Source organism: Dendrobium catenatum, unplaced genomic scaffold (genome assembly GCF_001605985.2).
Source record: "Dendrobium catenatum unplaced genomic scaffold, ASM160598v2 fragScaff_scaffold_1608, whole genome shotgun sequence".
Lineage (NCBI taxonomy): Eukaryota > Viridiplantae > Streptophyta > Magnoliopsida > Asparagales > Orchidaceae > Dendrobium > Dendrobium catenatum.
The window spans coordinates 5,176,889-5,200,138 of NW_021320070.1; the positions used below are offsets into that span (position 1 = coordinate 5,176,889).

At 35.4% G+C, this 23,250-nt stretch overlaps 1 protein-coding gene across 1 annotated transcript; it reads left to right on the forward strand.

Annotated features, from left to right (window-relative positions):
- The first annotated feature begins 1,721 nt into the window (after positions 1-1,721).
- LOC110106388 (endoplasmic reticulum-Golgi intermediate compartment protein 3-like) lies at positions 1,722-21,455 on the forward strand. Its single transcript, XM_020836314.2, has 13 exons — positions 1,722-2,084; positions 4,332-4,405; positions 4,816-4,899; positions 4,997-5,077; positions 7,963-8,043; positions 8,188-8,280; positions 10,879-11,058; positions 11,179-11,246; positions 11,343-11,394; positions 11,518-11,571; positions 11,653-11,742; positions 20,610-20,676; positions 20,898-21,455. Exons 1-13 carry the CDS (start codon positions 1,946-1,948, stop codon positions 20,987-20,989), a joined length of 1,155 nt encoding a protein of 384 aa, XP_020691973.1. The 5' UTR covers positions 1,722-1,945; the 3' UTR covers positions 20,990-21,455.
- Positions 21,456-23,250: the final 1,795 nt, after the last annotated feature.

A 23,250-nucleotide genomic window follows, 5' to 3' on the forward strand; every position in this document is an offset into this window, starting at 1 on the left:
AAATTAATTTTGTTAAAATTCAATGACTTTGAAAAATTCACTTAAATTTCGTCACAGCGCATCAAAAGGCGTGCAATATTTAAAATTGTCATTTATGGGGCTTTACATCGAGGGAAAAAACCAACCAAAGAAAATTTAAGGGGTGATGCCATCGAGAGGATCTCCTCCTCCGAAATCCAAAGAGAGGGAAAATCTAAAAAAATAGTCGATTTTAACTCTAGAAAACAAGCATCATAAGTATTTACAAATAAAACCTCCAATAATGAACATGATTTCAGCAAATCATCCAAAACATAAGGATCCTTCAAGCGTTTCACCGCCATTCCGGCCACAGTGGGCCGGAGGTGATGAAACAGGAAAAGGGATCACAAAACAGCAAAAAAAATGGAAAAAACTTCCCTGAGATGAACACCAGCACGACAGCGGCCGACGCCACAAAGACTCAGAAAGCCCTAGTGGAGATGATTGATGCATGATGTTGACATCAACAATGATTTGCATTGTCAACATTAAGATTTATGTTGAACTTTTTATTATTTGATCTCCTCTCGTTAAATGAATAAAACCATATAAACTGCAAATGATATCTTACATATAGCATTTATGTCATAGAGCTCATCTAACTTTCATAGCATAATACATTATATATTTAATGTTTATTGTATTATATCTATCAGACAAACAATAAATACCCTTGTATTCGTGTGGTTCAATAATAAATGCACACGTATACATGGGCTCTAAAGCCAAGTCTATATAAACTGTCCTGTACTCTGTTATCAAAGATATGAAATTATCATTCTCTGTTCTGGCTTCTTTAAGCCTTCATGTTCTTCTTCTTGAACTCTTCCTTGTCTTTAGCTTCTACATGGTATCAGAAGCAGGTTTAATTCTTGTGCTTCTTCATTCGTGACAATATCCAAAACAACATTATTCGCCTACTACCGATCAGCACAATCGATCAACTGGCCAACATTCTAACAAAGCCACTGTCTACCATAAGATTCAAGACGTTACGAGCCAAACTAACGATCATGCAAGATTCGTCAGTTTGTGGGGGGCTATCAGACCAACAATACATACTATTGTATTCTTGTTGTCCAATAATAAATGTACACGTATACATGGGCTCTAAAGCCAATTCTATATAAATTGTCATGTACTCTGTTATCAAAGATATGAAATTATCATTCTCTGTTCTGACTTTTTTAAGCCTTCGTGTTCTTCTTCTTGAACTCTTCCTTGTCTTTAGCTTCTACACTATCAACACAATTTATAAAAGAAGAGCATCATTTCTAACTAATGATATACCAGTAGAATTATTTCAGTTTGAATATAACATGTGTTTTTGTCACTTTTATAAGTTTTTCGTGTAAAAATTCATGTGTCTCTATTTCCTCCTCTCTTATTTGTGTGGTGAATTTTAGCATAAATGCTAAGATGCTAAACTCTATCAACATATCGTTGTGAATTTTTGACACTCAACAATATGAACAAATTAAATAAGTTAATATTAATAATAGATTTAATATGACTACGAACTTATAATATTATATTAACAAATATCAAAACTTATTTGTAATATAAAGTAAATCACTAAATCCCCGATCTTTTTGTTATTTGGTATTTTTTGTCGGTCAAAAATAATTGCTAGTCCAATAGAAAACGTCCACGTGTAAATTCAGGTTTAAGTAAATTGCTTCTTAGCTCGTGAGAGATGGGCAGCTTCTTCTTCTTGTACTTATCGCCGGAGCATTAGAGCTTTCATTATTTCGATCTGAGGCAGGGCGCCGCCGAGACGGGAAAACGGGGAGGTTCGGGACAATTTACGGAATCACGGAACTCCTCGACAAACCCTAGATTTTCGTTGACTCGCTTCTTCTTCATTTATACGGGGTTTAAGTTATCGGCCTCCGATTCCGTTGCGTCAACCCTCCCCAAGTAGATGGATATCCTTAATAAGCTCAAGAATCTTGACGCCTATCCTAAGATCAAGGATGATTTCTATGACAGGACCCGCTCCGGAGGTCTAATCACCGTCATCTCTTCCATCATCATACTTCTCCTTTTCATATCGGAAATTAGTGAGTCTTATTACCCCTGAATTATTCTTGAATGAGTTTCCTCTAATTTTGACTGTTTGTTGTTTTTCTGATTGCTTAAGTTGCTATCCTTGAAGGGAAGGGCATATTTTCTGGGTAATTCTACCATATATATTTATTTTTTCTTTTCGATGTAATGTTTCATTTGATGATTGGGACCGTTTTGTTTGGGCTCTTCTTTTCAAAAATTGTAGAATATCTTCATAAACTTTTGGAAAGGAGTGTTGCGTTGCGTTGCTTTTACAAAGATTTAGTGTGCATTGACTCATCTAGTAATGTTATAGGAAAAAAAAAAAAAAAGCAACACTTAGGATTTTTCTGATTATCAGATATATTTCTCCACATAAAATTGTCCAAGGAGATCACCAAGTTGTAGTCTCAGGTGGTGATAGCCATATAAAAACATGTCAAAGGAGTCGGATAAGTTGGGGCATTTGAACATAAATTTCTGGTTTAATTGCATTTTTAGGCTACTACGTAGGTCTGACATTTGAGTCTTAGTTCTAGTGATTTTAGCTTAGCTTGAGATTTTTCAGTTCATGGCAATTTGAATTTCAACAGAAATGAGAATTTATTTCCCATTATACATTTTAGTCAAATCTACTTGAGGTTGTTTGATTTATGGATGAGTTATATAAAGCTTAGAACTTGAACTTTCAAGGGGGTGTTTAGTTTGTTGCTTTCCTTATTTAATGCTGTCTTACTTAAATTAAAAGGTGGTTTGTTTGATATTATTTCTCACATATTTAATATTAATAACATTAGTAGGACAGATTGATGCAAGCTAAATACCAGCTAAATTAGATGCTGTCTAGGTTAACTCAATTTTGATGGCCAAGATGAAGACAGAACAAAATCATAATCACCATGGACAATTCTAAATAGTATTACAATTTTTAAGTAAGATGATATCAAACCCAACTAATTAATTTGATAGATAGCACTGCTCTATAAATAACATTGCAATCTAGATAATAACATTATCTAAAGTGTAATGAACAATCAGACCTTAAATTTAATTTCAACACAAAATGCCCTATCCGACCCTTCAATAATATTTAAATTGAACCATTCAAATAATCTTAAAACATCCCTACACATTGGTAGTCATTTATTGCATTCTCAATATTTTCAAATATGATTTGTGTTTGCTGTTGTAAAGTGGCTTATAAAAAAATTAGGCTTTCCCCTTTTGCTTTGCAAAGTGGTTGATTAGTTTTTATTGGTAATAAATTGAAGGTGGATTTATATATATAGCACCTAAAATTATTTTATTTACATAATTAACACCTAAACTTTACTATCTCCTAACCTTGCCATGCCTTTAATTTTTGTTATGTGCTATTGCTCATATTTTGAATATCAAAGCCCTTGATGGCGAAGAAGAGATGTGTAAGATGCATTGGGATTTCGCTGGGTGCATTTATAGAATTGATGGTGTGTGAAGCTTGACCCTTGACGTGAAAGAGAATGTGAAGAATTCATGATGAAATCTCACTTGGGAGCACAAGATATCTCAGGGAAGGTAATCAATAGGATTGACGGTGTATAGAGGAGAATCTTTTTGATGGAAGTTAATTGGAGGGTGAAGATCATGGTATTTTTTTATGTTATTTAAGATTTTTAGTGTTATATGAGTTAATACTAAGTTTTAGGCATTAAATATGTAAATAAAATGTTTTACGTGCTATGTATGTAAATCCCCTTAAATTGAAAGCCAAAGGCCTGTTTTACTAATCCGTTGTTTCTTATTTAATGAGCACTTAGACTAGAGTTATGGGTCTTTTGATGTCTACACATAATACAGTATGTGTAGGGATTTACGAGGGTGTCTTAAATTACAGATTCAATTAAAAAATGGCAATCAGAATGTTTTATTTTATTTTGGTTCCTGTTTAATGGCACTGTGTTGAAATGTTATGTGTTATTTGATCTATATAGACTCTGCAGTTTTGTGATATTTTACATTTTGGTGAGAAATCAAATGATTCCTGTAATTATGGAAGCTAAATTTAATCTGTTCGTGATGTACTTTGATTTTCAACATTCTTGCAGTAGAAATTGTCTCCTGGTTGATATTTTGCTCGGTCACTTCTGATATGTAGAATGCCCACTGTATATGTAAAGCGTAGCTTGGACTTTATTTTATCTCCTTTCTTTGCGAGGCTTTTGTAGTTTGAGAACATTTTATCTAAATAGTAAAACTTTCATTTTGAACTTCTTGGGCAGGATTATATATTTATTCAGCAACCGAGACAAAGCTGATAGTTGATACATCAAGAGGGGAAAAGCTTCGTGTCAATGTTAGCATCTTATTCTCATCTCTTCTGTGATTTTTTGTTCGGGTTGGAATTTTTTTTTGATATTTTTAGTTTAGTTTCATCCCCAAAGCAAGTCATTTGACGACTCAAACTGTTTGGCCTCACAGTTTCTACTTCGTATTTTTTTATTTGGTATGGATCAGAAAGTTATTCTCTCTTTGTAATTGGTTGATAGGAAAAGTTTCAAACAAATATTGTTCTTCTTCAAGTTATTTGTTTTCCTTTTCTCCTAAGTTTTTTGGTATTACTTATTAGTAATCTTTAATGTCATATATATGGAGGCTGTTGAGGCTTCTGTTGTCTTTGATCGAGTACCAATTTTTAATCTGTAGAGCTTTCTGATTAAAATCAAAGTGACTATGTAATAAAGTCCTTGTTCGTGCTCATTGCAGTTTGATGTAACGTTTCCGCATCTTGCTTGTGCACTTGTCAGCGTTGACACAATGGATGTCAGTGGGGAGCAGCATTATGATATAGTATGTTTGTCTTTTCTGATTAATTTGGTGAATGGGTTTATAAAATAGTTTTGGTATTTCTATGTGTAATATGTACTTATATTTCTTTTCTTTTCAGACACATGATATAGTGAAAACGAGAATTGATCATACTGGTAATGTGATTGGATCAAGGCAGGATGGTGTTGGTGCCCCAAAGGTACCTTGCTGAAGTTTTGGTATTCTATATGCAGTTGTTTATCTTGTTGACCTGCTAAAATGTGACTCAAAATGTCTTTCCCACATAAAATAGCCTTACTTGTCTCCCATGCGCAACCCGCCCTTGCTTCTCACCCTGTTCTCTCCTCTTCTCTCAGTGTCACTTTTCTTATGTTGTACTCCAAATACTTGGATAACTCTTTCACTTTCCCTTTCTAGTGATCTTGATATTTTTTATTAAATATTATTCCATTACTTTCTTCTTGTAAATCTACATGTTAATAATATACTGAATGAGTATCAAGTTTTTTTCAATTATGTATGGTGTTACTTCAGTTTAAGTTAACATACGCTGAAGCCTGAAAGCGAATTTCATCTAACAGCAGTGAATATTTTCCATAAATGCTTTGTAGTGGCGGACACCAAGAGGTGCTTGAAATCTTTTGTTGTGACGGAAATTTAATCTTAAAAGATGTGGCCCACTTGATTGAACATGTTACAAAATGAGCATTACTGTTGGAACTGATGTTGGGTTTATGAATGAGGATAAAATATGGCGGTAGTAGTATAGTTTTTTTTTTTTTTTAATGATTGATGGGTGATATCGCTTATTTTAGGTTTACATGCACAGTGATTTTATCCTATGCTATTATACTAAGGATTAATTTTAGCACAAATTTTTGTGATTATGAATCACGTTAGTCTTTCCTTGGTTATTTTGTGCGGTATGAAATTAAATTCTTGATGATTATGAGATGGTATGCTGCAATGCAAATGTGTTTCCATTGCTGTGAAGCTGTGGAGATGGTGCACGCATGGTGAAAGGGTTTCCATTTTGTGTTTTTGTTATTTTGTAGGTTTTTTTCAAGGCAACTCAAAAGCAAAGGATTACTAAGCAGAGCCTTTACTTTTGTTCCAAAGTGTCTCTCCCTCTCCTTACTACCATACCCATTTCATTTTCTTTTGTCTAATGTGGCACTTTGAGCTTTTGGATTGGAATGGGCATACATTAAAATATTCAAATCTGCGTTAAGCTGGTATACTTTGCTCATCCTCGGCCATGCAGTTACCATACCAAGCTTACTGGTTCTAACAATGCATATTTCATGCATGAGAAGTGCTTGGTCACAACGAGCAGGTGACCAAGAGGACTTTTTATGCCTATCTAGTGCTTTACCCAACCTCTTGTCCTATTTGTTATGCCATTGCTTGGCAAGAAGTGGGCCTGCTTTCCATTTTGTAAGCGTTTTAACTGTCATCTTCTTTATGCTGAAATGGGTATAAATTTCTTTAGGGTCTATTTGGTTAGAAGTATTAGGGATGTGCTGTATTATGTTTAAGTACATTTTAATTTATTTGGTGTTTAATCAGAAGCGAAAGGAGTATAATGTAAAGTTTTGAGGCATTCAAAATACCAAAAATAGGCCAAAATTCGTCGAGTAGAAATTCAACAGAGTTGATTAAATTCCAAATCTGGTGACCCCCTCTATCTCGTTGTTATGCCATCTGTTTTCACCAGTGCTACGCATTACCTAAACGGCTGGCTACCTACAAGCTCCATGCCGACTCCAAGTCTTAGGCCCACTGTTGACATCACCATATGCACCAACTTCACTTTCAATTTTTGCATATTGCTAGAATAGTGTGCAGTTCTCCTCATTCCTTCCATACAAAATAACATGCATATTGAATTGACCGAATTCCAAATATGGTGACCCCCGTTGTCTCGTTGTCATGCCAGCTGCATGCACTGATGTTACCCATTCCTTGATCGGTTGTTTGCATGTGAGTAAGGATGTCAATATTTGACATGACCCGAAAATCCGACACGAAACTAACCAAAAAATTTTGGGTTCGGGTTAACCCGTTTGAAAAATGAGTCGGGTTCGGGTTTTAAATCCTGACTCGATTGCAAATTTGCGTTAGGTTCGGGTCAACCCAAAAACCCAAATTCAACCTGCCAACATGTGCACGGCCTCTATCGCACGCAACGCACTCTCGTTCGCCCACCTCACGACCTCATTGCTTGTCGTGATCGCAGTCACCCGCACACGCTCGCCTGCACATTGCATGCCCTCACCGGCTCTACCGGTCGCCCATGCTCGCTCACCCGAATATGTACAGTCGCGGCTTGCCTACTAACCCCGCCTGCACACCCGCTCGCAATCACCCTCGACCTGGTCAGCAGGTCATGTCGACCCGGATTCGAATTGGGTCGAGTTCGTGTCTGGTTCTATGACCCGTTTCCCTAATCGGATCGGTTTCGGGTTGAGATAGTTGATGGCGGGTCATTTTCGGGTTGGACCCTACTGATAGCAAGTCCTATAGGCCAAATGTTGACATCACCATATGCACCGACTTCACTTTCAGTTTTTGTCTCTGTAATATTTTGCGGGAATAGTAACCAGTTCTCCTCATTCCTTTCGTACAAAATAATGAGCAGATTGAAAATTCCTCGCCTTGAATAACATTAGAAAACTCAGTAAAAAGCATCCTAACAACTTACTGAATAGAAAGGGAGGAAGAGAGAAATTATTTACTTAATATTTAAAATGGGTTCTAATTAACGAAATAATTAGTTTCATTTTATTTTATTTTCATGCAATAAAAAACTTTCAAAAAAGAAAAATATATTTCATTTTTTTCTTAGAATTTCTAAATACGTGGATCTTGAATAAGCGGCCCTTTAATTACGTACTTATTAAAAAGGTGGACATTAGTAAAATCTTACAATGGCAATACATTGCCTTGTAGAATGGTATCCCTAGAATATGGTGAGAGATGTTTCAACTTTCAAGGTGTTTTTTTTTCTATTTATAGCTTTTCCCCACGTAACCTTTAAGGTCTTATTCGAATATCAGAATCAAATTCTTCTATGTTTTGCAGATTGAAAGACCTTTGCAGAGGCATGGTGGAAGGCTTGAGCATGGCGAGAGCTACTGTGGTTCATGTTTCGGTGCAGAGAAGGTATGCGTGCTAAAAGTCATTTCTTTGCCTTGAAGTTATTTTTTGAATATTTTTTTTCTTTTTTGTTCAAAATTTGAAATATGGGCGCTATTTAAAGCCTTATTTTTTTATTTATTAGTACAATAATAATCATGTTTGTTGTAGTCAGATGATCATTGCTGTAATTCATGCGAAGAAGTTCAGGAGGCATATAGAAATAGAGGTTGGGCTCTGACAAATATGGATCTGATTGATCAGGTACACAAGCATGAATGTGCTCTGGGTTTCTTCCCTTATTATTGCTTGGCATTGAGCTTGAATAGCAATAGTACTGTTGTAGATTATATTATAGGTTTGTATTGATGATTTGCTTGTTGTTGATGCCGTTTATAGATAGCTTTATTGCTTCCTAGAGGATAGTTTGGAAATTGCATATGTGACTGAAGGGAATTTTGGAAGTTGTTCTTACCAAACCTGGTTTTAGTAATTAAACCTGCATGAAAATTTCATAATCTGAGAGCATATGCGTATGTCTAAGGAGTTTATTTTCTTTATATTATCTATATATATTTGAACTGGTTAAGACCTCAATTAATCAACTTGGTTAATACCTTAACAAGTAAAATTGACAAGTGAATTAGTTTTGTCACGAGTACTGTAGACATGTCTATCCTTATGCATTTTGGTGTTGGGAACTTTAGGATCTATTTTGAATTTGTGATATCATAAAATTGTACAAGATCGTATAATATATGATTTAATCTAAATCTTCTCCATTTTCTGCCCTAGGTCTGTTCTTTGTGCACACATTATGACATAACACTTCTAATTGTACTAATTGTTGGTTGTTTACACTTCAGCCAACTGTTTCAAACATAACCAACATACAAATTAGACAGTTTTTATTCTTCCAATATTTGGTTGAATCAGTAAACGATGGATGTGATAAAGCTTGAAATATCTGGTGAGAAATGATTATACTAGTGAGATGGTAAGCGTAGCAATTATTGAAGATATATGGCATTAGAAAATAAACTATCATGTCCAATGGACAACATAATAGGTATGGGTGTAATTGAGCTGAGCTAACATGTGAGATTATCACACTAGCTCAAAGATTGGCTCCTGAACAAGCTTATCGAGACCTCGATCTAATGGGCCAGCTTGGCAAACCTTGATTTTGCTTGTTAGGCCATGAATGGGCTTGTTTTTGGAAAAATATTTTACTACAACAACAACAAGCATTTATTTGGGGTCGGCGTGAATCCTCTTTCTCCATTGTATCCTATTAAGAGTCAAATTCTCGTCTAAATCTAATAAAGAAATGTCATTTCTAATATTTTTAAACCAAGTCTTTTTAGGTCTACTTCTACCTTTCTTAACATAAGTCAAATCTAATACATCTATTTCCTAACCAGGTCATCGGAAGACTGCCGTTTATGTGACCAAACAATCTAAGGCGACTCTCTCTAATATTATCTTCCATTGGAGCTACTCCAACCTTTTAACGTATATGCTCATTTCGTATCCTATCTCTAAGGGTAAAGCCACTCATCCACCTGAGCATCCTCATCTCTGCAACATTTAACTTAATATAATGCTTCTCTTTTAATGGCCAACATTCTGCACTATAAAGTATTGCAAGTCTCACTACCATCTTATAGAATTTTCCCTTATGTTTGAGAGGGACTTTTCTATCACACAAGTCTACTAAGTGAACCAGTGAACACCTAAAATTAAAGCCTGACAACTTCTAATAGAGGTTGTAAGTTCGACTTTAGTTAATACGTTAGGGGAAATATCTAGGTAAAAGTAACCTAATCCTAAATCCCACCTACGGGCTACTTTCAAGCGAAGCAGTATGACCCGCATGCTTGGGAAACTTCTAAGTGAACAACCCTAAACCCAAACAATCAGACAACTTGTAAACAGAGCCATAAGACCTATTCAAAATTGAAACCACTGGCTACTTTTAATAAAAGCATTAAAATCTAACCTCTTAAACATACAAGCTACTTCTAATAGAAGTATTAAGACCCGACTTCTCAAACATCGGGCTACTTTCAATGAAAGAAGTAAGACATACTTCTCAAACCTCAATCTACTTTCAATGAAAGCAGCAAGATTTGACTTCTCAAAACTACGAGCTACTTTCAATGAAAGCAGTAAGAGCCACGACCCAAAACTACAGGCTATTTCCAATAGAAGCCATAAGCCCCGAACCACTTTAAACAATTGGGTAACTTCTAAACAAAGTCATAAATCCCAAACCAAATCTCTATAACACCAAAAACTACATTTGACCACTTCAGTTTAATCAGGATCCCTGAGAGGAGGCTACCCGTGACTGCTCTAGACATTACGATCAACGATCGCTAGTGCTGGTAAACTGAAACATATGATATACTCTGGATGTTGGAACCATGGGATCTTAATCGAGTTTACCTCCATTCCCCCACAACTGAGACTAAAACATATAAAATTATTCATTTTTAATCGAAAGTTCTCTTCTACACAATAGGAGGGGTAATTAATTATGAGGGCCCTCATAAGAAGTAAGGACCCATATCTAAATAAACATTGATATCACTTTCTGAGGAAATCTAGTTAACTATAATCTGCCTTAAGGAGAATGAAATCTTAAGTCTGCAAAGCGAGATTCATGCCTCTGCGCCGTTTTCCCTTAGTGAAACAATTTGAATTAAATTGTTTAATATCATTGTGTTAACTCAATGATCATCTATAAAATTGGTGCTTTTAACATGCTTGGTTCAGGTTATTAAACGGCATATTTCTTTTTGAATTTTACCATTGAATTATTTTAAAAGATGATATTGATTTCCTTTCATGTTTCAGTGCAAGAGAGAGGGTTTTGTCCAAAAGATTAAAGAGGAAACGGGTGAAGGATGCAACATCAAGGGCTTCTTGGAAGTTAATAAAGTAGCTGGAAACTTCCACTTTGCTTGTGGAAAGAGCTTTCACCACCCTAACCTTTTTGTGCCAGAGATATTGGACTTGCAACTAGGAAGCTTCAATGTAAACCATTGTGCTTATTCATGAGAATTGTTCTATTCATATTGCACAGTATAACGTTTATTATCTTGTTCTATCATTTTCTATTATTGCTCTATTCTTACATTTCTATAAAAAAATCAGATCAGCCACAGAATAAATCACCTTTCATTTGGAAAGAAATTCCCAGGTGTTGTAAACCCACTTGACGGGTAAGTCTCGGGGATCTTTTTATTACTACTATGTGCATGCATTATTGTTTGGTTTTGCAGGTCTTTAACTAACATTTGGCTTTAAATAAACTCCAGCGCCCAGTGGAAAGAGCCAGGGTTGTCCGGGATATATCAATATTTCATCAAAGTAGGTTTACGGATTTTTTTTCTAATGTTATTTGACCTACCTGACTGATTCTTTGACCATGGATGATATTATAGCCTGATTAGTTTGAGGGTTTCTGGTGTGAATGTTTATTTTGTCTTTCAGGTCGTCCCAACAATTTACACAGACATTAGAGGACGGAAGATTCACTCAAACCAGGTAAATAGTTGCAATTATACTATGCATCTCCTTTTAGTTATAATAACATGCTCTACCATAAAACCTCAATGCCTGTTGCAGTTTTCGGTGACAGAGCATTATAGAGATGGAAATGTTTTACTAAAATCTCCATCTGGGATATACTTCTTTTATGACTTCTCTCCTATTAAGGTGAGTGATTTATGGATTTCCTTGTCCTGCTTTTTCGAACATTTCAGTGAAGACTGATCTGCCAATTTCATTTGCTTGGTTTTTCTATTAAGGTTCTTGTTTATGTGTATTAAATAGGCGTAGGAAAATCGGCTATGAATTTAATTGATTATTTTGGTTGTTCCGCATTCAAAATTTTACTCTAAAATTCTATTTGCTAATGCATTGCATCATGAACTTCTATTTGATCAATGGAGTTCATGAGTTCCGACTTCAGAGGTGTTCTATTTCAGCGGTATTATATAGCCATTTTAATTTTCTGTTTCTATTTTCACTTAAATATGCTGATGTTTCTCTGCCATTCATATTTTACGTGTGAAATATGTTATACCTTTTTTATAGGTTAACTTTAGACATTGAGTAATATTTTATTATATAAGTACCATCATCATCTTCAATGTCATTGTTAGCTTATCTCTAGTATTGATTGTTGGTTCTATGAGTTCTGATCTACCATTAAACCTTCTTTACTTCTTTATGAGAAGCTAACTCTAATTTGCACCATTATCCTTGCACTACTTCTGGTCATAATTCTCTGTTATCCTTTTACTTGTTAAATTCTTTCACATTAAAATTTTTATTCCCATCTTTTTAGTGCAGCTTTGAACAGTCATCTAGTTCAAGTCACCTTTTTTTTTTGTTATGACAACTTCAATAGATATTACTCCCCCTATTTTGTAACATAATTATTCCTCTTTGATATAACACACATTTCTTAAAATTTTCATTTTTAATATGCAATTTTTTTTATCAATTATAGTTTGCTAGTAACAATTAGATCATGTAACATGGCCAATCTAATTGTTATTTTGTAAATAAATGGTCCCATATCAAATATCTATTGAAATTTGGAGTGTTGAGATTTTGTAGCATGCTTAAAAAAATCTATGTAATCGGAAATATTGTGTGCAGAGATGTGAATCCAAATTCACTCTAAATCCCTGGATAAATCTAAATAAATCCTTGATTTTTAAATACTTTTTTGGATAAAACCTGTTACTAAATGAAGCAATTTTTAAGTTAATTATCTGGTCCGAGTTTGCTGTAGAATTTCAACAATGAGCATATCTTCCGCAATAGTGATAATGCTTATAAAAGGGACATGGGTTTTATGCCTTACGTAATATAATCTACCATTCCTTCGAGAGTCGGCAATGAGCATCCTTTGGTTCTCACGGTGGTAACAAGTCTGGTGCGGATGAAGAAATCCGTACAGTGAAGCAACAAAGGACTTCCTATTACATTATCTGCTGTAAAATCTGGACACTGGTGGAAAGTTTTGGTTATCATCAAGCTTTAAGAGAGTTCGGTGGTGCCCAGAGAGAAAGCCAATGTGGAGTAAATTACGTGTTTGTGAAGACCTATGATGGATAGTGTGAAGATCGACTATGAGTAGGCTTGCTGACTATTGCAGCTGGTGGCAAGTCTTTTGAATCTAACGTTGAAGTTGAGTAGGCTTGTGTAGATAGGGGATAGCTGTCACTTACTATTAGTTTGGAAATCTCGGTTTGGATTCAAAATAAGTATGGATTCAAAAAAAAAAAAAGTGAAGCACAAGTTAATTATAGAATAATGTATATTAGAATATTTTATGCAATACTATTTTATTTTTTGGGTTTATTTTTGTTTATCAAAAGAAAAAAAAAGGAGAGGGATTTGGGAGAGAGGTAAAAGAAAATTGAGAGGGAGGAAAATCCAAAGAGATGAAAGAGAGCAAAATTTTATATCATCTAAATTTACTGAAACTTTTCATCCATGTGACCGTGGACGCATTCTAACTTCACCGAACAATGTAAATTTCTCTTATTATCTTAGAATTTTCTTGATGTTATATTTATATCATTGCTCTTGCACATGCACTCTTCTCCCAATAATTGGTATCAGAGTTGAACTTTTATATCTTGAGGGAAAAGTAGATGCAATGGCATTTCAGGATGGGAAGATGATCAGCATGCTTGACGGCATGAATTTTAGATATTGGAAGATGTAAACCGAAGATTATCTGAAGTAGGGAAGGTCTACATCGGCTTTTGTTGGGGTGAAGTTGACAACCACGATTCAAGAATACTGAGGTCTCATGGATAGACAAATGCTAGGTGTTGTTTGCCTTGTGAATGATCAAGAATGTTTTCTTCAATATTTTGCATGAGCAGACCACAATTGGAATGATGAAGTTCTGTCAGTTAGGTGCAAGAAGTTGTTGATAGTGAGTAAGGTAAGTCTAATGAGAAAGTGTTTAAATATTTGGATGTTGAAAGTCTCTTATGCATATCAATGAATTCAATCTAATTATAAGGCAGTTGAATTTGGTTGATATTAACTTCAACAATAAAGTTTGTATCTTGAATTTATTTCATCACTCCAGGATGCTGGGTTGGAACTATGGCAATAGTGAGCAATTCATTCTGGTTTACTAAGATAAAACTCATACTGTATGTGACTTGATCTTAAGTGAGGGCATTTAGAGATGCGAATTAAGTGAAAGCTCTTCTTCTATTGTTATAAACCTTGAGAGTAGAGGAAGATTTAAAGAGGGAAACGATGAAGACATCAAAATATTTGAGGAGAACGTAATTCAAAGGTTATAGCAGTGTTTTCTGCAATGTGGTATGGTTGACCTTATTAAAAGAGTTTGCTGGTAAATAAAATTTAGACTAGAAGTATAAATATGTAAATACTAAAAATGAAGAAATCTATGGTGCACTAATCCTTAGTTAATAGTTCTATAGAATCCTAGATCTTGAACTTATGTGCATTTTTTCATTTAACTCCACATAAGGAGCTTATATTGAGCTATATTATACTAGAGATTACAAGCAAGTTTATCTTGTTGATGATGACCATTTTTGATAGTCGTGAGAGTCTTTATGATGAGATTGGTGGTTGGAAATGATTATGGATGAATAGTTTAGGATGTGAAGAAGTGAGTAGAGTTTAAGGTTAAATGGTGAAGGATTTTGAGGGATATGATGGTGGGAAAATCAAGATCATCTTAGTTCAATCTAATTTGGGCTAATTTGGTTTTACACTTTATTGAATGGTTTAATGAAGGATAACCTGAGGGAAATGGATGTGGAGGCTTAGCTGAGGGTACAAAGTTATTATTTAGAGCTTTTAGTAGAGTTTTATGAGGTTTAAGAGCTTCTTAGGTTTCTTCAAATTAATCATTGATGTCTCTTAATGTTTGAAAAAATTCTCTTCAAGCATTTGTCTCTCTTATTTGATATTTTTATATCTTTATATGGGGTAGCTCTATTTAGAGCTTCACTTAGCCAAGCATTGCTATAATACCTAATAAAAGAATTCATCTATCAAGTAAGATTCATAGATATGAAAATGGGTAGGCTAAGATTGATGAAAATTTTAAAGGTTTCCTTGCGTTGAGAGAGTGAGCTGAACATTTAAGGGAAGTGTTGCTCTTATTCCATGTTTGAATAAGAACAGCATTCCCCGCCTTATGAAATATTTAGTCACCATAATCTCCCTTTCCTTCATGTTGATATATGATATCTTTAACCTTTTAAATTATAGAGTCCCACATGCCATATACAAGGTGTAGAGAAGGCTTGTTAGCATCAGCTGCTTTTAATATATCATATTGGTTCTGTAAAGTAATAATAATATTATATAATATATTTTATCCCTAAAAAATCATTCAATATTTTCTCCAAAAATTTGGCCCTATCTACATTATCTTCTTTATACATGCTCACTGCAATTCTTGTTTTATTATTTTGAATAATCTAAAACGAACAATTGTTGAAGCAAAATGAGTCTTTGTTATATCCAACATTTTTAAATTAAAATCGTGTGAGCTCCAAAAATTTGCACCCCGGCCTCTCCGCCCCTTTATCTTTCTTCGAGTCGTCGATGAGAGTTTTAATGAGTAGGTTTTGAGGCAAATTTTCAGAAGGTAGATTGGGTTTTGAGTAAGATATTACCCAGAGATTTCTCCCTCATTTTGCAAGAACTTTATGATTTGAGTTCAAGTTTCCTATAGGCGTAAGCCCTTATAGTTAATTACCCTTCCCGACAATGAGAGAGAACTTTCGCATAAGGCTAGAACATATATGTAGTATCCAACGCATAGTAGTAACATGATTTGGTATTTGAAAATTTAATATTTAAAGTTAGAAATTTATCATATTGTACTTAAAGCGGATGGTGAGGGGAATGATGATCCCAATCAAAATCTCATGGTTCCGTCGTCACGGGTCATCATGGTCCTTGGTCTACTTAGTTAGAGGAGATAGTCAACCCAACCTGATAGAAAAATTCTTGTCGGTAGCCATGGGTTGCTTTGTCCAAAAGTACCTCATAGACCTGGGGTGAATAGACCTGGGGTGAATGATTGTTTAAGGGACAAATTTGAATCCACCATTACTAAAAGAGGGCTTTGTGCCCTATCAGTTATATCCTATTTATTCAACACTTAATGATTTAGCGTTGTTGGAGAACATATGGGCCCTAACCATGATCATACTTTAGTGGTGCCATTTGATGGGTATTTTGCTTTAAGTATTTTGGTGTTTTATTTCAATTTGAAATATTTAAGTTTTTGAAACTTTTAAATTTTGAATTTTTATAAGAATTTGGGAGGCATTTTAAATGTTTGTGATCCCCTCCAGTTGAGATTTTCTATCAACACGGCCATCATCGAGGTTCTTATGGGTAATTTCATTTTATATGTTGAACCTTGTCAACTCTGTCAATTTGCTGATAAATGATTGGGTTCGTTGTCGGCTTCATGTTTTTATCAATGAATTTTTCTTGTTATAGACCTTGAAGGCCTAATATGAATGTATAAAACAAATATCCCGGTCGATGCTGCCACCGTACTTTTGTTTGACTGTTCGAGCCATGTCGACTCCTATCTATTCATATAAAATGATCGGACTAAACTTCAGTTCATTTCTTGACCCGCGCAACATCCTCAAATGTCACGTGTGTGCATACAACACGCTTGCTAGGGGTTCCCCATTGCTTAAAATATAATTCTTTGGGCTAAGTGATTGTCGCTAAAGTTTGCACATTGCACAAAATTTCATTTAAAGCTTGAGAAATGCCTTATGTTCCCTTGTACGAGTATTGCGGATCCAGTGGCGTGGTAGATCTGATGGCGTGGTGCTGTGCTATGGGTTCACCATTGCTTTGAGGTCTTTTTAGTTTATATAGCATTATACATTTATGCGAGTGACGACGGTGTTATCGATGTGGAGGCGCCGACGAAAAATGCACAAAAATATTTTTTTTTCTCTCCCTCTTTCTTTTCTTCCTTTCTTTTTCTTTCTTCTCTTTTTTTTTCCACTGGTTGACACTGGCTGACATGACTCGGGTGGCTGGGGTAGTACGATTTGAGCAGAATTTGGGTATGGGCAGCCGTTTGCAGCGGATCTCAACAGGAATATTATATGGGAATGGACAGCTACAGGGAATTTAAATAGACTTTGCATAGGTAAAGTGATAAAATATTAGAGTTATTATTTTAATATATATATATATATATATATTTACGATTAAAAATAGTTTATTATTATAAATTACGTAACTTTTAATAAAAGAAGTGTGGATTGACACCTCTCATAAATTATATTTTTCTATATGCATTGCTTTACATGGCGCTACCTCGAAACTCATGCAAATTTCACACTTTCACTCGTACAAGGAGCCGCGCAATATTAAGGCTAATTCTTGGTATTGTCGACATCCTGGACGCAACGGCGAAGTTCATTTTGCGAATGAGCGGTGTTTGCGTAACACTACACAACATATCGTCTGTAGTCCGCCGATTTTGATCACCTTCAATGGTATGGGCAATATTACAACCTTTTCTATATGATTTCGGCATGACGGACACAACGACGAAGTTTGTTTCGCAAACGGACGATGTTTGGATAACGTTGCACAACATTTTATTTGCAGTTCATCGATTTTTTATCACCTTCAATGACATGGGGCAATATTATAGTCTTTTATATTTAATTTTGACTTTTTGGACACAACAACGAAGTTGATTTTGGAAACTAACAATGTTTGGGCAACGTCACATAATATTTCATCTGTTATCCGTAGCCTATTGATTTCGATCGCCTTCACCCAATTCAACTGCGAGGAGTCCTCCGTTAGGTAAATCTGATGCTCTGATCGTATCGGTAGTTTTTGCTAGTGTCGTGCTTGCCAACAATCATGCTCGTCATCATTTTCAGTTGAATTATGCACGAATAACTCTTCCATAGGTGTCCTGAGTGCATCAGTGCGATCTATTTCACCATCGGACAAGGTTTGAGCTTTTTTGATGGCGATCGAGGTGTCCCGATGCTCTGGTAAGACATATTTGTGAGTCGCCTTCCTCGATGTACTCAATTAATCGTGAAACATATATAGAGGTCAACACAGTTAAAAAATGGCAATCTCATTAAGTGATTCATGATGAATGTCTTTATCAAGTTCGCATTGCATGCTATCTTGGTAATCCAATTACATTTTGAAATGGTGATCTCATTACTTCTTTACATTCTCTGAAGCTCATGTATTTTTTTATGTAAGATTCAACGTATGAACAACACAAGAGTTCAACAAATTTGTGGCTATTGAGTTTCAATTGAAACTATTGTAGCTTTGCAAATTGGAGAATTGTTAGTGATAACTTAAACCTACTTCCATAATCATTTCTTTGATTTGATTGGCAATGGTAACTTAAAGGAGGCATTCAATCAAAACTCTTAAAGTTTTGCACTTCCTGCAATTGTGTGGATAATATATTAAGACAAGATCAAATGCCTTACCTAAGCTGTCTGCTCAAGTGAGCGCTTACCCTAGAAAATGTTATGGTAAACTTTTCTTCACAAAAATAACACGGAAACTCAATCACTTCAACTTTATTTATTTGGTAATACATGCCCATAAAGGTTTTGCCTCCTCTATGGGATTATTATTAATCATATTAGTGTCTATTTCAGAAGTCATTATCCTAGTAAATTATAAAAGAAATGAGTTTGTAATTTATATGTTTGAATCAACTGATTGAACTTCAACCAACATCTTACATATTTTTTAAGTTAAATTTTTTAATTGTATAATTAAACTCAAAAAGTACAACCTAAGTGAAATACCATTTAACCTGTGAGTATGCTTATGAGTAATACTCAAATTCATAAATCTTAAATACTGTTGTTCCAAAAATCTATGAGATTTACAGCTTAAGTTATTGTAAATGATATTTTAAATCACTATTATTTATTTTTATTAGTCAAAATGAAAGCAATCGACCACAGCTAGTGAAATAGAGGCTTGATGTTGTTGTTATTGTTGTAGTAGTCAACATGAAAGCAATAATGTCCATAATAGAGGTACATGATGAAAACGACAAATTTCAGAATTATCAATCTTTATTACTCTATAGCATATCTATATATTTGAAAATATTATACATTTTCAACCAAGTTATTTTGAAGGATTGAGTGCGGGCGATTGATTTGGTGTTGTGGATAAGAAATAATAAATTTAGTTTTATATTTTAAATAAAAAAAATAAATACAATAAATTATATTTTAAAATTTTTCAAAAAAAATATGCAAGACATGTGTGTTGGACACGCGTGTCCAATTTGTATTTAATATTTTCTTAATCAGACTCAATTTCTATGTCTGAGGCGTTTCAGACGCGTGTTGCGTTGGATACATGTCGGACACGGCATGCCTCTTTGAGGAGAAGTGTCGGTGCATCATAGCCAGATGAACATGACTTCGACGGCCAGTGAGATGGTGACAAAGATGGTTTCGACGACAAGCAGCTTCGATGGCCATGCCAATGTGAGGCAGCTTTGACAAAGAGGAGAGGCTAGAAGGCGAGCATTTTGATGAGTAGGAGAGGCGACAAGGTGAGAGGCAACAGTGCGAGACGGCTAGTGCTACATGCATTCATGCGAATTAGACTTTATTTTGAGCTTCAAACTTCTATGTATTCTCTTGTGTCTCACGTGTTCCCAGTCTTGATCCGCCATGTCTAACATGTGTCAGAGTGCAATTTCATACTTAAAAACCTAGGGCACAATTTCCGAAGTATCAATCGCATGTCGAGGCATGCTAAAGCCATGTTTGTGTCCGTTATAAACATGAGAGGTGTTTGGGAGTGTTCGTGCTTCGTAACAGGAGAAATTAAGTGAGAGTTACTAAAGGACAACTATCCATTACATGACAAACGGCTATTCATGACCAAGGGAGAAATTATTATTTGCGGATTCCAGACGGCGTCTAGACTCCAATAGGAAAGGACCACGCCGTTATACATAGTGTGTATGGGCGACGTTGCCGTCTTTCATTAGAGTCCAGACACGAGCTATGTTCAGACTCCGCACGTAATAATTTCTCCAAGGAAGGAGCACAATGGCAAATCAAATGTTGCAAAAAATGGATCTAATAGGTTTACCATCGACAAATTCAGGTACCGCAAAGTCTTAGTCAGTTGTCATGCTTGATTAAAAGGAGGTACTACACAAAATAGGTCTAGATTGGTTCATCTTATTCTTATATTTGTATCGGTAGAATTATACTTGTAATTTTTCACATTCAAATTGTAGTTAAATCAACAGTGGCAACAAAAAGACGTCATTAATTTTCTAAGTATATATATATATATATATATATATATATATATAATTCTTGTATGTTTTGTGTTAATCTTTTTCTATTTTCTATTTTCTTTTACTCGATGATTGAATTTGGTTTCATCTATTACCCAACACATCATGCCATAGACCTCGTCTTCGTCTTCATTATTATGCTTCGCATCTTCATTCTATCTTCTCTGATTCTTTTAATCTGTATCAGGTTATCTTCACGGAGGAAAACAAATCCTTGTTGCACTTTTTGACAAGCATCTGTGCTATAATTGGAGGTTCTGATTGCTTTCATTCTTAACTATGGTTTCATTTGGGACAGCTTTTTTACTGCTTTTTAAAACGATTTTTTTAGTAAAAAATTAAAAATTTTATACAAAAAAGCCACTTTAAGAAGCAGTTAAAAAGCCGTCCTAAACGAAACCTATATTATGCTTCGATTTGTTCTTCATCTGTCTGCACTTCTCTGAAATCTTTTCATTCTGTAAAACTCTCTCAGGAGTTTTCACCGTAGCTGGTATTCTAGATTCTTTCATCTATCACGGCCAACGGGCAATTAAGAAGAAACAAGAGCTTGGAAAGTACAGGTGATCTTCACATTCATTTGAAAAGCAGCAGCAGCAGCAGCAGCAACAAAAGGTGATGATTATTTATTTTGTAACTCTTAATACCGCAAATTGCTTTCTTAAAAATGGATAGGATGCCTTCATCTTTTGACCTTCGAATTAGTTTTTCAATATCCATGCGTTGTTAATTTAGATTTTTCTTTATACTTTTGATTCATCTTCTTCTGAGTTATTTACAATGATGAATATAAAGCTCCCAGAAAGCAGAAGCTCTACATTAGGCTTTGTTCGGAATGATTTTTGTATTGCTTCTTAAAACAGTTTATTAGTATAATTTTTGAATTAAAAAACTGCTTTTAGAAACAGTGAGAAAGCAATCCCAAGCGAAGCTGGCTTCTGTAATCTGGGTTCTATGGTGGTTTTGTAAGTTGAACCGTTGAAGCATGTATTGACATTTTATAATACCAAAATATGTAGTGTTCAGAACATGACATGTGTGGTGTTGATTGACTTAATGATGATGGAATATAAAAATTGTAGACGTGAAGGCTGATGATTTTTTTTTTTTTAAATCAGATAACTGGCATGTCTTTAATTATACTTTTGTTTATAATATTTCTATTGTAATGTTTAGGGTAAAATTTATTATTATGTAAATTTAATTCTATGTATTTTTTGTGTGATTTATTTAAATATTATATACTAATTATCAACGCTTTAAACCGGATCGGACCGGCTGGTTCAACCGGTTGAACCGCGGACCGTCGGCCGGCCGGTTATCGTTCAAATGGAAACCGGTTTCGCATCCAACCGTGGTTAAACCGCTCGAATCGGTGGTTCGACCGTCGAACCGCGAAACTGGCACCGGTTTTTGATAACCGGCCGTGCTGCTTGTTCGCGAAGCAACAAAGGAAAAAAAAAACCCTCGTTCCCCTCTTCGGCTTTGAGCTTGCCCTCTTCAGGCGCGCGTTTTATAGCAAGGCGGGGTTGGTGTTGAAGGGGGAAGCGGAGAAGATTGGGATAAAGGATGAGACAGCGGAAGGGGGAGCGGTGATGGACGCGACGGCGGGTTGCGTGGTGGTGCCAGCGGAGCATTTGGGGTTGGAGAAACCGGCGTGGTTGTAGTATATGAGAGAGCGGGGGCCGAAGGTGAGCTATGATGTGGATAAGGAGTTGGGGAAGATGATGAGGTTTTTGCCGGGGAAGATGAAGAGAGGGTTGAGGACTATGATGAGTAGGCTGCCGAAGGAGATGCAGAAGGGCCGACAAGGCCGAAGGGGAAAGCCAGCTGAAATGGGGAGGAGTCCTAGATGACGACGATGATGATTATTTACCATCAGCTTATCCTAGATGACAATGCAACCATTTGCAGCTGCTTTGCACAGGTAAGTGCTTTGTGGGAAGCGACTAAAAGCACATATAGGCTTCGTTTGATTCGGTTTATGCTTACATAAAAAGGAATTTTCGAAAATGAGGTTGAGAAAAAGCCGTTCAATAAAATGGAATTTCAATAATGAGATATGTTTGAGTAATATTTTTAAAAGTGCTTATCAATACTTGAAAATAAATTTAAATTGTTTGTTTAGGAGTTCTGCTTTTGAGATTTTATTATAAAAAGACATAATTGTCCTAGAAATTTATGTACACGTTATATATATAAACGAATAACTCAATATTATAATTTCATCAATTAATTTAATCGGCGAAATAAATGCTCTCCAATTTCAAAAAATTTCTAAGAGATCCATATTTTCAAAAATATTTCTTTTCTATTTTTTTTCTTCTATTTTTTTTCTCTTTTATATCATTATATTATCCTTTTATATCATTATATTATCATATTATAATATATAATATATATTATATATTATGTAATATAACAAAGAGAAGGAGAAAGAGAGCCCGATCGCCAGGTTCGGCCTGTGAAGTCGACTGGCGGGGGGCGGAGAAGGAGAGTCGGACAGCCACGGGAGCCGAAGGAGCGAAGTCGAACAGGAATGAAGGAGCCGCAAAAACGACGGTGCAATCTCTGTACCTCTGCGAAGCACGAAGTCGAACGGCAACAAGGAGCAGAGGGAGTGACCGTGCGCTCCCTACTCTCTTGCAAAGCAACGTCGCTAAACAACGACGACGAGAAAGAGAAGATGAAAGGCGAACCCTAGACCTCTTTTACGAAAATAACGAAGTCGGACAGCAACGTCGAAGGAGTCAGAGCGAGAACGTGGAGGAGGGTTAATTCGGACTTTTTGGTTGGGAAACTGTGTTTTCTGAATGAATAAGCAGACA